Below are 15,191 nucleotides of genomic sequence, written 5' to 3' on the forward strand. Positions count from 1 at the left end.
GTACCCCCAGTAGCTCATGTTATGGTTCCAACCCTCTCTCTTGATCACTTTCACGTAGATTACTCCAGTCTGCCTTCAAACATATGGTACCCAAAACTTGAAATTTGCTGTGATCTCTCTGTTGCCACATCCATACCAAGGAGAAACTCAACGCCATAGCAATATCACACATCTTCCCTTCTCCTTATATGGCGATCACCATATTGAAAAACAGACCACTATGTTGAAAAACAAATACAACTGCCTAAAAAATTCATCAAATAGTTTCTTTTCCTTCTCAATCATACATATACATCCCTGCCTTGGTATTTTCCCCATACAGAAGATCAAATCAACTTTTGTTACAAACTAAGACTATTTCAAGGCACTCTTTTTGGTATAGTGGTTGATTCTAGCTAATGATGACTCATACCATCTTTCTTCATTTTCCATGGTTTCCAGACCATACAGTCTCCCCTCGATTACTCATAAAAGTACTAATCTCTGGAAATGGAATTCATGTCTACCTCCACCTTTGGTTTTTGTCACTTATTCCATCCTCATTCTCTAAACTTTTGGAATTTGAGAAGAACTGTTCCTCATCTGCCTGTCATGGTCAGTAGTACTAAGAAGTGAAACACAAATAGGAGCTTCAACAAACCATATGCACTATAGTCAGCCCTGAAAAAACTGAGGGTTGACTGTGTCTGAAATATTAGCTTCCTGTGACTCCTCTACTACACATAATCTTGTTTTGTTATTGTTGTTGTTAGCTTTTTGTTGTTTTTTTTTTCTTTTTTTCTTTTTAGGGCAGCACCCAAGGCATATGGAGGTTCCCAGGCTAGGGGTCTAATTAGAGGTATAGCAACGTGGGATCTGAGCCTCATCTGTGACCTATACCACAGCTCACTGCAACACCAGATCCTTGATCCACTGAGCAAGGCCAGGGATTGAACCCACAACCTCATGGATCCTAGTCAGGTTTGTTAACCACTGAGCCATGAAGGGAACTCCTACTATACATAATCTTTTAAAAATTCAGTTTACATTTAAATCCCCAGCCTAATCATGGAGTTTCTAGAATGGATGTTTCTAGAAATTAAGTTCTTTGGGAATTCTTGAAAAAATATAGATAGCATATACCTCCAGGAGTCTGGTGATACAGGTGACCAAAACCATCCATCAGTAAAAGATAGTACAAAGGAAGCTGTAACTTATCACATATTATCTTTACTTCATCTTTATAGCCTCAGTAGTTCCCACATAAAGTAGTGATAGATGTATGACCTTGGAATGATCAAGAAAGAGCTGAACTAAAATGAAATCTTGCCTGAAACTGACTCAGAATGAAGAATCTGTTTGTGAGAGGAAAGTGCCTGCCTTACTATGAAATGCTGGAACAACCCTAGAGTCTGTAGCACTGCCAGACTGGGACTTCATAAAGACCAAGTGATCCAAAAGGCAATTCTGTATCTATCCAAGTTTTCTGAAAATCTAGGAGCATGCCTAAAGGCAATATTGTCAATTTCCAGTATTATTCAAACAAAGCTGAGTTACGCTCATCTACAAAACTCTATTCCAAGGAAAAGGTTCAGTTTTAATACAATGGAAGCTGTTCTCAGGGCCAACTGTGTTTCCCTTCTGAGCTTTGTTTTTATTTTTTAATATATTTAGGCTTTTCTGACAAAAGTGAAAAGCCCTCATCTCTGTAATAATAAGAAAGCATCAGACACAAAGACAAAGGAATATTAAGGCTAAAAGCTAATTTTTTCAAAGGTACTTAATATGTGATCTTGTCTTCCTTTTCCCTCTGCTAATCCTGAAGCAACAATAAAGGAGAAAAACAACTCTGAATCCAAAAATGAACTGCATTTTCTGTCACTGGAATTAGCATGCTGAATTTATACAAATTCATTTTCAAAAGCTATTTCTACACTACCTGCCATTTTCTCCAAGAATGCCTGCAAATCCAAAATAGACACAGTATCAAATCTACATCTCTTTTCTGTCTTAGTTTTGTTCACATATTTATCTAAGCAACCATAGACCAAATCATTTATTCTTAACTGTACACATTCAAAGACAGACAACAGAGGCCTTTTTCACAGTAAGAGGTCAATGAATGAATTTAAGCACATTAGTCGTGTGGTAGATTGCTTTTTTTTTCCTTTGAAATATTATTTCTTTGGCATTTGCTATAACAAAGGGAAAAAAGAAATCTATTGTGTTAAACCTTTAAGCTTAATTCAAAAATCACTATTGAGCCCCTCAAAACAATGAACGTCTAGAAATTTAAGTGTTACAAGCTGAAATGCTACTCCAAGTTCTGTTTGATCTACAGAAATAGATCTGTCAAAGAATTAAACAGAAGTAATAAAAAAATTCTCCATCTCCAGCTTCTTCCTGAGCTTGACAGGAGAATGCGATTCCAGCACAGATGGGATGCACGAGCAGGAAAGAGCCTGACCCTCTCACTGGGTATCTGGCTCAGCAGGGAGAATTTCCAGAATAAGCCTGGGGATTGGTGGCCTCCTGTGGATCACTTAGGGGAGATGGCAGGGGACACCTTCCCTGAACCTTCTCCACCTTGAAGAAGCATGGTCTTGCCAGAATGTTAGGATTCTTCAAGAGAGCTCTTCTGGGAGCTCCCATTGTGGCTCTGCAAGTTAAGAACTCAACAAGTGTCCATGAGGATAAAAGTTCCCTCCCTGGCCTCACTCAGTGGTTTGAGGATCTGGCATTGCTGCAAGCTGTGAAACAAGTCGCAGATGTGGCTTGGATCCTGTGTTGCTGTGTGTGGCTGTGGTGGAGGTCAGAAGCTGCAGCTCTGGAACTCGCATATGCCACAGGTACAGCCCTAAAAAGAGAGAGCGAGAGAGCATGAGCTCTTCTGTACCCTGACCTCTCTCACCTGCAAGCAAGCTGCTCCCCTGATATGTCCTATAGTTAAGAGAACAGTTTTTCTCGAGCATCCCCTACTTTGAAAGGAGAAAAGAAACAGGAAACCCTCCAAGTCACAATCCTGAGCTGATGTGATGTCTGTGCCTATCTGTTTTAATGTGATTTTGGCTACCAACTCCTGTCCATCTTGTGGGCTTGTTCTCTGGTAGGATTCCATGGTTTCCACAGTGACCCAAGTGTGAGGACATCTTCTTGCTTTCCAAGACCTCCTGGCACCTAGCTCTAGAACAGGGCCCTGATACCAACCCTCATAGAATCTTTATAAAACAAAGAATAATTGCCACCATTTGACATATGGGGAAACTGTAGCTGGATCAAGCCCAGTGACTCATTCCAGGCTGTAAACATTCAAGGAAGTAATAAAAATGAGATTCAATATCAGATCAGCCTGACTCCAAAGCCCATTTTCTATCTCCACTGTGACCTCTATGACTAATAACTATTTTAATCACAGATCCTGGACAACTCAAAATCTAACTGAGCAGAACTGTAAGAGGCCTTCCCAAAGTGGACCCCCACTCATATCTTCTACCTGCCTTTTTGTCCAAGATGAGATTTAATCAGAGAGGTGAGAAAATACAGAGAAAAAGGAAAAACAGTCACAAGACAGAGTAATAACAGTTTAGCCATTCAGTGAAGTTAAGGACCTTTAGTTTTTCCTCAAGTACTATAGATAACATTCTGAACCATGTCCTTGGAGCTGCTTGGCAGGTGCTAAAGCCCCGCCGGGTGTAAGAAGTCAACCGTATACTGCCTACAAGCACACAGATCCCAGACCAGATGGAACCAGAAAGTTGATGACATTGACTCCCAATTACCTCGTCACCAACCAATCAGGAAAATGTACACGAGCTGATCACGCCCTGATCATTCAACACTATGAGACCCCTCACTACCCCCCCTCCAGGAGGGGAAAAATCCTTGAGGCACTAGGCTGTTATGTTCCCGTTTTGTCTGGCAATTAAAGCTACTTTTTTCTGTTTCCTCCAACTCTGACTCCGCATTTCTATTTGGCATCTGTGTATGGAGGTAGCCAATATTTCAGAAACAAACCAAACCTTCAAACCCATCAGCTAAATCTTGCCATGTTCAGCTTATTTAACTAAAGGCAAAGCCCAAGTCCAGATGGATTTTGTGCCATAGAATTCTCTTTGCACCCAGGAATCCTACCTACCTTCCACTTTGGCTTATCTCTCCAGATCATCTCCTTCACTCTTCCAAGGGATGCTTCACTCAGCTTCTACCAAGACGGCAGACTAAGTACCCTGACGGACCTCACTGCTTGAACCAACTAAAATGCTGGATAAAATATACAAATAAAAACTTCCAAAAAATCATCACTGGAGTTACCGTCTAGTGGCTCAGTGATAGTGAACCTGACTAGTATCCATGAGGACACAGGTTCGATCCCTGGCCTTGTTGGCTAAGGATCCGGCATTTCCATGAGCTGTAATGTAGACTGCAGATGCGGCTCAGATCTGCAGTTGCTGTGGCTGTGGTGTAGGCCAGTAGCTGCAGCTCTGATTTGACCCCTAGCCAGGGAACTGGCATATGTCTCGGGTGTGGTCCTAAAAAAGACAAAAAAAAAAAAAATCACAGAGCTGACCAAAAAGGAAGAAAGACACAGTGGCCAAAACAAATGGACAGCCAGGGATTGGGGGAAGTCAGTTAGCTCCAAAGCTGACCTCCGTGATATCAGCCAAAACATGGAGCCCTTGAACTCCCACCTTGATGGCTGCACAGGGGGATGGGGAGAGGAGGTAGAGAACAAGGCAGGATGTCTTAAAGGAAACAGCTACATAAAGGTGGGACCCCAAACACTGTATCCTCAGCTTAAGAGTGAACAAAAAAGAAACAAGGCTTACCCCGGGCATGAAAGGAAGACTTTCCCATTCAGACTGCAGTACTGGCTGGACAGAAATATCTTCCCCGAATGCTTAAACAATTTTTTGCTGAATTCACCTGGTGGATCCTAGGTCTACAGTCTAATTCTGAGCAGTCTACATGATCTGAAAACACTTAAGGAGCTATTGCAATAGAAGTGGCCCCTGTGTGATCTTGGCAGAACCACAGTGTGAACCCAGAACTTAGAAAATTCCTACATCTATCCAAGGAACACAAGTGACTATAACCATGGGGTGAGTTGAGGGGCCTTCTCGTGCTGACCTTCCTTTTCCAAAAGCTGCTAAAATCTCATGCTCACATTTCACTCCCAACAGGTACCATCTGAACACATACTCCTCTTATTTGCTTATTCTTCTCGCTGATTTTGCCATCCTCCTACTGGGTGCATCCACCTCCCTCTCCCCATCAGTCATTCCCTCTTTATATCCTTTCATTCTCTTTCTAATCCTCTCTCTTCCAAACACACACTTTCTCAGTCATGATCCAACCTTCAGAATCTGAGTCCCAGCTTTGTCATATACTTTTCTTGGAAAAAGTTACATAACTTACTTGGAACTCAGTTTTTCCATCTGGACAGTGGGCTCAGAGGATTGTTATAAGCATTAAAGAGACAGTGAGTATTAAAAGTTTAAGCATTGTAACTAACACATAGTAAATGCTCAATAAATACTACCTAGTGTACATGTCTTTCCAGCTTATTCTAGAGCAAGGGTCAACAAACTAAGGCCCATGGACCAAATCTGGCCCACCACTTATTTTTGTGTGGTCTGTGAGCTAAGAATTATTTTTACCTTTTCAATGGTTATATCATTTTATTGAAGTATAGCTGATGTAAAGTAATATATAAGTTACAGGTGTACAACATAATGATTCACAATTCTTAAATTTTTATAGCTTCATTTATACTTATTATAAAATACTGGCTATATACCCTTGTTGTACAATATATACTCGTAGCTTATTTTATACCTAATAGCTTGTATCTCCTGCTCCCCTACCTCTGTACTGCCCCTCCCCTTCTCATCTCCCCACTGGTAACCACTACATTGTTCTCTGTATCTGTGAGTCTGCTTTTTTGTTATATTCACTAGTTTGTTGTATTTTTTAGATTCCATCTACGAGTGATGTCATACAGTATTTGTCTTTTTGTCTGACTTATTTCACTCAGCATAATGCTCAAATCCATCCATGTTGTTGAAAATGGCAAAATTTCCTTCTTTTTTATGGCTGAGTATTACACCATAGTATGTCTTTGTGTGTGTACACACACATACACACACACACACACACATATTACATACCACATCTTCATCCATTCATCTGTTGAACACTCAGGCTGCTTCATTCCTTAGCAATTGTACATAATGCTGCTATGAACATTGACGTGCAATTATCTTTTCAAATTAACATTTTTTGGTGTTTTGGATATATACACTCAGGAGTGAAATTGCTAAGTCATATGGTAGTTCTATTTTTAGAAACCCCTGTACTATTTTCCACAGTGGCTGCACCAATTTCCACTTCCACCAACAGTGTATGAAGGTTCCCTTTTCTCCATATCCTCATCAGCACTTGTTACCTGCGTTCCTTCTGATGATAACCATTCTGACAGTTGTTAAGTGGTATCTCACTCTGGTTTTGATTTGCATTTTCCTGGTGATTAGGGATTTGGGGCATCTTTTCATGTATTTTAAATGATTATACTGAAGTGAAATAATACATCATATTCTTGATTTTGCTTCTTGATTTCCAAAGACAGAAATTTACTAGCTAGCCCTTTATATGAAAAGTTTGCCAACTCGTCTTCTAGATTATCATAGATTCCAAATTTTGCAGTGAAAATTGAAGTACTTGGTTTTCTAGTTGTAATTCTAATCACAGTTTAGAATAAATAAGATTTATAAATCTTACAAAGTGTCAGAGGTGGAGGGCATTGTTTAGAAGGTGGATGAAACCATTTTCTGCTTGCAATTGCCTGTAATTAAACATCTTCTGACTCCCAAATGCCCATTGTACGTAATGCTTTTAGGACCAAGCTCAATGTGGCTGCCAGATAATGTACACTAAAAAGAGAAAAATGACATTCCTGCAACAGGGAAGAATGAGAATGGAAAGGGCACCCTTAGAGCTGGGAGATGGAGAATCATGATCTCCTGCAGCAGAGTGGCATGTTTCTTGTTCCAAAAATTTGGTAGCAAGCTACAATATAATTAACAGTATCGAGATCAAGCTGCTCCAGACAATATGAAATAAAAGCCTCTATAGGCCACAAGCTGGGAAGGCAAATAATTGCCTGCATTTCACATTTCCACAACACTCTAAAGTGAAAAGCTCTCGAACCTCAGTTTTAGTTACTCTCTCTACAGACGTGCTCTGGTCTCTCCTCTTCAGACAAAAGAGGACTTGGCCAAAAACCTAGTTTGAAACAGAAACATTATCTCCAGTAGCACAATCTCTGCATGCCAAATACAGCCCTACCTCCCAAACGCTTACCTGCCCACCAATTTTTTTCCCAAGTGCGATGGCTGACAGCAGGAGCAGTCACAGCCGCAGGTGGAAGAGGATTAATGTATCATTTTCACTGTTATTAAAATTCTTCCTTTTGCAGAATATAATGTCTCTTAGGCCCAACCTAATTCTTTCTTTGCCCTAGGCCGGAACTCATGTCCACAACTGATTGGTATCATAACAACAGCATTAGCCACGTTTTCTACTTAGTGCTTTTCTCCACAAGGCTCAGGGCTCTTCATTATCAATCTAAATCTTATGAATGTATATTAAAGCCCCTAATTGTTTGCATTTCCAGCTCTGCCACCCAATACGAATGTCCCTGGGGCACAAGTCGTGTCCTCTTCATCACTGCCTGCTAGGTGCCTAACCGAGTGCCTGGCAAACAGCAGATCCTCAAAAGATGCTTGTTAACTGGATGATGGAGAGGAGAGGAGGGAAAGGTGCAGAATTATAAAACTGAAGGTGTTGAAAGACAAACTTTGCCTCCCTTAACTACTTAACTCAAGATCACTCCTGAAATGAATCACATATTAAAAACGTGATAGAATGCCTGCCCGTGACAGTAATCTGTTCCTAACAATGGCTATATTGCCCCTTCTGATTATTGGCAATTATTCTTACATCCAAAATGCATTAGCTTATAAGCAGCAGTGACTCTGCCCATATATCACCTCTCAGTGTTACTAGTTTAACAGCCAGCAGGCAAATTCCTTTTCCACTCCCAGGGAATCCAGAGTGATACATATTGCCTCTTTCTTTCAAACGTTTTTCAAGTAAACATTTTGATACAGCCTAATAGTATCAAAGACGTAAATGGTTATGTTTACTATAGGTTGTCCTATTTCAAGGAAGAATAAACCATTTTTATAGTAACATACTGCCAATGCCAAAGCTAAAAATGTTTCCATTATAGCCTATCAGTCTAAATTCCAGATAGGATGGAGAAAGAAATGAAACATCACAAGTGAAATTTAGATACCTACTTTTGCAGTCATCTTGGCCAAAAGCTCTTGTAAATCCATTATTCCTTGCACCAGGCTTAAGAAATCACTGCAAGTTGGACAAGCTCAATAGAGAAAACATAAAATAAATGTTGATGCTGTGCTAATACAAGAAAAAATATTTTTAAACCATCGTTGTTTGACTATGTAGATGGGTTTTACTACTTAATCAGAGTGAGTTCACAGAGGATTTTTGGATCTCTGTCTTTTCCTTTTATTACTAAGCAAAAAGAAAGGAACAAGGACTATCTGAAAAGAAGGGCAGTATGTTTTTAATTTTAAAATATTTCTAAATTTTGGAGTTCCCGTCGTGGCGCAGTGGTTAACGAATCCGACTAGGAACCATGAGGTTGCGGGTTGGGTCCCTGCTCTTGCTCAGTGGGTTAACCATCCGGCGTTGCCATGAGCTGTGGTTGCAGATGCAGCTTGGGTCCCGCGTTGCTGTGGCTCTGGCGTAGGCCGGCGGCTACAGCTCCAGTTCGCCCCCTAGCCTGGGAACCTCCATATGCCATGGGAGCAGCCCAAGAAATAGCAAAAAGACAAAATAATAATAATAAAATAAAATAAAATAAAATATTTCTAAATTTAAATTAAACCCTCATTTTTATTGGGACTGAAGAATTATGAATTGTCACAGAAGAGTAAAAGGAAACTTATATCCAAGAAATTTAAAAAATAGTTTATGTACATATACAATTATATCAAACATAACTCTCTGTATCAATCTAAAGTTCCCAAACTTCTCATGTAATCTTTTTTTGCCTTCACATTTTAATTCTACAAATAATACATAAGCTTTTCAAAAAGCCAAAGGAGTATATAGTTTACATAAGAAATCTAACCCGATCACCTCATAGGCTAAGAATTCAAATAGTTTGTGTGTATCCTTCTTGAGGCATTTCTCTGATATTATCAACAAGTTATACAATATTAAGAATTCACAAATGCTTTAAGTTGCTACTTACTGCGATTCAGGTTTGGACACTGTGTTATGTAGGCATTAGGCATAAAGATGATTTTCCCCTCTTGGATAATCCCCTTGACAACAGAAAAGAGAAGCAGCAATCAATATTACAGTTACCAGTTCCAATGGCCCCTGTCACATGCTCTCTGCAAGGAAAGACTTTTTTTTTTTTTTTGGCAAGACTGATACCTCATTCAGGTGAGTTAGCCTTAGTCCACAACGACCTACTCCAAACCATGCTGTTCTAGAAACCTCGAAATGTCCATTCATCTTGAGAAAGCTACAATTAGTTACCACTGGTTTGTGCTAATGACATCACAGTACTTAGGATCCATCAGTCAATGTCCTTAAACTGCCCAACTAAAAAGGCATTGTTGCTATAAAAATTCTCCTCAATGCCAATGCTCTGGTCATCCTAGAACATTAAGTACTGCTGATTTACAGGATTTTTTTTAAGCAGGAAAAAGAGATCACAGAAACATATTAGACCAAAATGTTTTATTGATTGATTTAGTCAAGGAAATAAAATTAGACATGGGGGAAAATCCGTAACAATCTTGCTCTCAGCTAATTGAGTAACATGAATCTTTGCTGGTGAGTCTTATTTTTTTTTTTTTAGGGCTGCATCCACAGCACATGAAAGTTTCCAGGCTAGGGGTCGAATCAGAGCTACAACTGCTGGCCTATGCCACAGCCATAGCAACACTAATCTGAGCTGCGTCTGGAATCTATACCACAGCTCCCAGCAATGCCGGATCCTTAACCTGCCGAGCAAGGCCAGGGATAGAACCCTCATCCTCATGATACTAGTCAGGTTCGTTACTGCTGAGCCACAACAGGAACTCCTGCTGGTGAGTCTTAAGATTTGCTCAACATCTCACTGTGAATAAAAGGTTGGTTTTAATTCTGCAACTTAGTCTGGAAGAACAGCCCTAATTTAAGAATGTCTCAGTGAAAATACTGACTTGGCTTTGGGATTTTTCAAGCTGAATTTCAAGATGCTGTTTTTAGGGTATTTTTTTCCTGATTTGACGGAAGTGATATTACCAAACAGATGGAAGATGTGGAAGCTGGTTCAGAATATTGAGCTAAATCTATAAATAAAATATAGGCTTATGATAGGGCTGAAAGTCTTTTAGAGGGAATAACATTCAATGGTTATGTGCTCATCTTTTAAACAGAAGGTAATTGGCAAGTGCTATTTCTGCCAATTATTTCAAGATAAAATATTAATTGGAAGTATTAATAGAAATAATAAGATCACAATGCCTCTCCCTCACAATGAGATATTTTTATTAACCTTTTCTTCTTTGAGGATGGCACAGTGGTTGTGATTACAAGAGGAAACAGCCTCACCACGGGTAGAAGGTCCCTGGCAGAGCTCCTCAAAAGGAATTCATCATCTCTTACAGGGGAATCCCAGGGAAAAATTAATGGGACACATCTAAGTCAATTAGCTTCTTCCTGGCACAAAGTTGCTCAGTTTTTTCAAAGCAAATTAATAACTCCTTTGAGAGGCCAGGGTATGTTTCAAGCACATTTGAGGAACTTGAAAAAAGCATGAAACTGGAAGTCAGGGGCTTGGAGTTCAAGTTCTGGATCCATTCGTAGCTAACTGAGTGGACTTGGTAAGTCAACCAACCTCTCTAAGGTACAGTTGCTTTATCTGGAAAAGGAAACGCTTATAGGCAAAATCTATAGTACCTTCCATTACTCAAGCACTGAGTCAATGAAACAGGTGTCCAAACTGAATTTGTTACAATTTAGATCTCTGTGCTTTTGCTACCTTTCAAGTTTCAAATAAAATCAATCAAGAGCAGACATAGGTATAGATTTCCATCAAAGAATAGACCATCAGTGAGAGCTAAATGTCACATGAGAAAGTATCTCTAATGAGTCTGAGTTTGGAGGAAGTAGAGTAACCACCTCTCCAGGTTTGCCCAGGATGTAGGGATTTCAGCGTTAAAATTGAGAGAATCCCAGGCAAACCACGTCAGTTGGTCACCTTATGGGATGCCAACATGGTGAAAATACACGTAACAGAAAAGGGCTGGGTCCATCTATCTATTCCCTGTTGGTCAAAAGGGCCTAAATAATGCTTATTTTTATCAGCCATGGAAAGGGCCCTTGGGAACCTAGAGTACATTTGTCATAGTATTAATTACCTTGGCAAAAATTAACAGAAAGTCCATTTAAAAGGATATCCCATCCACTCATCCTGTAGCAACATATGTTATACCCAGCAGTATTCCTCTTATTTCTTTTTAATGACTAACTGATTTTGTCACACTATAAATTACTAATTGCCTCTCCAACACCTTTCTTCTACCTGCCTCCCTCCTCACATCTGTTTTTCCACTTTTAATCTCCAGCACACACGTGTGTTACACAGATCACTAGGTGAAGGTCAATAATGTTAACTTGAACAAAAACGGAAATAAGTGCTGACAGCTTTTCAATCCCTATTATCACAAAAATGCAAAGCATTTGGTATTTTTTTCTGGGAGGGAAAAAAAAAAGGTTTTAAAGGTCAGCCCACATCCTGGCATAAAAACTTTTTCTTGCCAAATGAATCAAGATGGGAATGCTTATTTATTTGAGTGGATGTAAGCCCATGCTGGATTAAAAGAAGAGTGATAATACACTGTACAAATAGCAACTGTCTGGGGGAAAAACTGTAATTGTAATGTATACATGTAAGGATAACCTGACCCCCTTGCTGTACAGTGGGGAAAAAAAAAACACAGATACATTCAGTTTAATGAAATACACTTGAAGTGATAAAGTTTGGAAGTTGAAAAATGGATGAGACCAAAGGCCAACAAAAATAAGAAAGTGATGATATTAGATGAGATTGAAATTAAAATTAAAACATCAAATATGTATGTGTGACCAAAGAATGAATTAAACCTATCTCAGCTTTAAAAAAAAAAAACAAAAAAAAAACAAAAAACAAATAGCAACTGTAACCCAAAGAAGTCTGAGTGTACATGTGTGTACCTGTAAATACAAACATGTGTGTCTATCCCAGCACCTTCCCACAAGAACCAAAAGGTCTTGCTCTGAATTGTCATATGAACTGGAGTCATCCCTCAGTAGTTGGAGGGTAGTGGTTTTGGAATCCCTCTTCCCCTACCCCCACCCCCCATGGATATCAAAATCTGCAGATGCTCAAGTCCTTTATAGGAAATGGCACACTACAGTAGACCCTCTGTATATGCAAGTTCAAGTGCAGCAATCATTGAAGTCGACCAACAGTGGACTGAAACTGGGTGGTGGTGTTGATCTGGAGCCTGCAGATAGAGGGCTGACTGTATTTAGTGCCTGCACATTTGTTAATAAAAGCAGCATTTGCCAAGCATGTAGTTCTCTCTAGAAAACTATCAAATAGAATTTTACAAAGTATCAAACTAAAAAAGCATATAGAAGCAGGATCAGCCATATTTCTCTCAGAAAAATCATCTATGAGGAGCTCTTTAGATGAAGACCTACCTTAAAGCACAGCCACTTCTCCCAAAAAGAAATGAAGAGTAAAATTATAGAATTTCTATTATTTCTCCTCATTTAACTTTAAATGTATCCACACTTCACTGAGAAAAAAAAAAAAAAATGAAACCCTGGTTGGCCCTATTCTAGCAGACCTAATTTGATTGCACTTTTTGAGACCTATGCTTTATTTCATACCATTCATCATGTTCGTGTTTCTCAAATGTCCAGTTTCTTAAGAATTACCTTGAGTATTTGTTTAACATTCAGATTCCTGGGTCAACCCCAGATTCTGTTTCAGTAGGGTTGGAGTGGGCCCAGGAATCTTCCTTTTTAAAAGTTGTCCCAGATAATTCTCATGAAAGGCCAAGGGGCCCCTCTTTGAATAACCCTGTCATGCTGTCAACTTTTGGTTTTTCTGGAACAAGAGCATTTATTCATGACAAGTTCACCATGTTGAAAATAGCATCCACATCCAATAGAGAGAGAGTAAAATCTCAGCTCATTTAGAACTGAGTGGCAACCCATCCAATTACTAAATTATAAACACCAGGAAGGCAAAAATCATAGGTTTTCACCTCAGCATCTCCTGCAGTTCCTATTATAGTATGTTTTACAATCAATACCTTACACGTGTCAAATTACTAAAAACTATGAATTAGACAACTGTAGGTGAGCAAACTTTGCCACTCAAAATGATCCACTGAAGGGTGATTGTTTAGACCTGAACACAGCCAAGACCCAAAAGACTCAGGGAGAAACTTTGACTTTCACACTAACTGACTACAATAATTTAGATAGCAGGCCTATCACCAGAGGTATGTGCAAAGAAAACGAGAGGGAAACTGAGGATCAGAGTCCACTCTGAACCCCACTATTTCTCTGAAGCCCCACAAAGCATTCAGTTACTAAATATTTCCTTTGCTATCTCCATGTAACTTGCCTTCCTCCCCTTTGAAGTCCCAAACCAATACCCCTACATCTTCTTGTCTTTAGCTGAAGATGGTATTTAAGGTGAGGGTTTGGGGCATTTCAGTTTTTCTGGGTCTCTCCCACATATACATGTTATTAAACTTTGAGTTTCTGTTAATTGGTCTCAAGGCAATCTAATTCTTAGAAGAAAAAGAACCTAGAAGAGTAGAGGAAAATTTCTTCCTCCCTGCCACAATATTGAACTATAGTTTTCAATAACTATTCAGGGTCTATGAAAATCGGGAGTTCCCGCTGTGGTGCAATGGGATCGGTGGCATCTCTGCAGCACCAGGACAATGGTTCAATCCCTAGCCCCTGTAATGGCGGCAGCACAGCACAGGTCATAGCTATGGCTTGTATCAGATTTTTGGTCTGGGAACTCAAAAAAAGGGGGGGGGGGCTATGAAAATCATGTAGAATATTAGTTGTTAAACAGAGGGTACATACCAGAATTTGAGCAGAACTTGAGGGAGGACGATCATGTGTGAAATTCTGAAAGTGGTTCTGAGGTGATTTTGATGTGTCCAAGGAAAACTACCAATCTAGGGCCAGATCACCTGGTCATTTAACCTCTGAAAAAAACCTAAGTTTTTGATACTTTAATTAGCTTTCCAAAAGGACATCTTAATCTTAGGCCATACACGACAGGTCTACTAACTTCAAAACAAGTGTTGGGCCACTGCAACATATATGTAAGTAAAATATATCATTTGAGAAAGTCTCAGAGTTACATGGGTTAACAAGATGGTGCTACAAGAAGTCCTGTTATTAAAATGAAGTTCTATCTCAATTGCCTTAATGGATAGATAGTATCCAAATGTCCCCAGTGCATTATCTGCATTAGATGTGAACAGTTTGCTAAGACAGCTTTTCAGTGCTGGCAAACAGAGGCTCTTTTAGGGAGCCTAATAGTCTCCCCCGAAATCTTATTTACATTATTAATTTGCTAAACAATCATTTGTTTGCACCTTGTTAGTGCAATGCTAAATCTTGGCCACTCTGAGGATCTAAATAAATCCCTAAGGGGGGGAGCCCAAATTAGTAAATTTTTACTATTAGTATGATGGAAAGGGGAAAAAGATGAACCTTTTTTCCTTTTTGTTATATCCACCTGTTGCCACCTTCTACCTCCTCCTGCACTCAGCTCACCAGGCACTGAAAAATAAATTTGCACCAGGCAGGTTGTAGATGATGGGTTTTTTGTTTGGGGCACTAATGCCCACGATTTCTGTTGTTCCAAGAACATTTCTCTTCTCACAGTAAGAAATATAGGAAGATGCAATTAAAAAAAAAAAAAGATTAGAAAAATTACACCATTATTACCCTCTTATGCATGGAATAACTAAGTTTAGGCAAGCCCTTCTAACACTCCCAGCTTTCTGATACAAATGAAAGCAGCTTTGCCGCCAAAC

At 39.5% G+C, this 15,191-nt stretch overlaps 1 protein-coding gene across 4 annotated transcripts in view; it reads right to left on the reverse strand.

Annotated features, from left to right (window-relative positions):
* Window positions 1–15,191, reverse strand: part of NELL1 (neural EGFL like 1) — a 945,951-nt gene that overhangs the window by 718,724 nt on the left and 212,036 nt on the right. For all 4 annotated transcript variants that reach the window (XM_021085298.2, XM_021085297.2, XM_085011744.1 and 1 more), the window contains exons 6-7: window positions 9,323–9,395; window positions 8,340–8,422 (exon numbers count right to left, since the gene is read on the reverse strand). In XM_021085298.2, the coding sequence (XP_020940957.1) occupies window positions 8,340–8,422; window positions 9,323–9,395 (156 nt within the window). The remainder of the gene's footprint in view (window positions 1–8,339; window positions 8,423–9,322; window positions 9,396–15,191) is intronic.

The sequence above is a fragment of the Sus scrofa genome, chromosome 2, assembly GCF_054392235.1.
Source record: "Sus scrofa isolate SSC_HxYL_T2T_F1_AM1 chromosome 2, Sscrofa_HxYL_maternal_Yorkshire_Landrace_v2.0, whole genome shotgun sequence".
Classification (NCBI taxonomy): Eukaryota; Metazoa; Chordata; class Mammalia; order Artiodactyla; family Suidae; genus Sus; species Sus scrofa.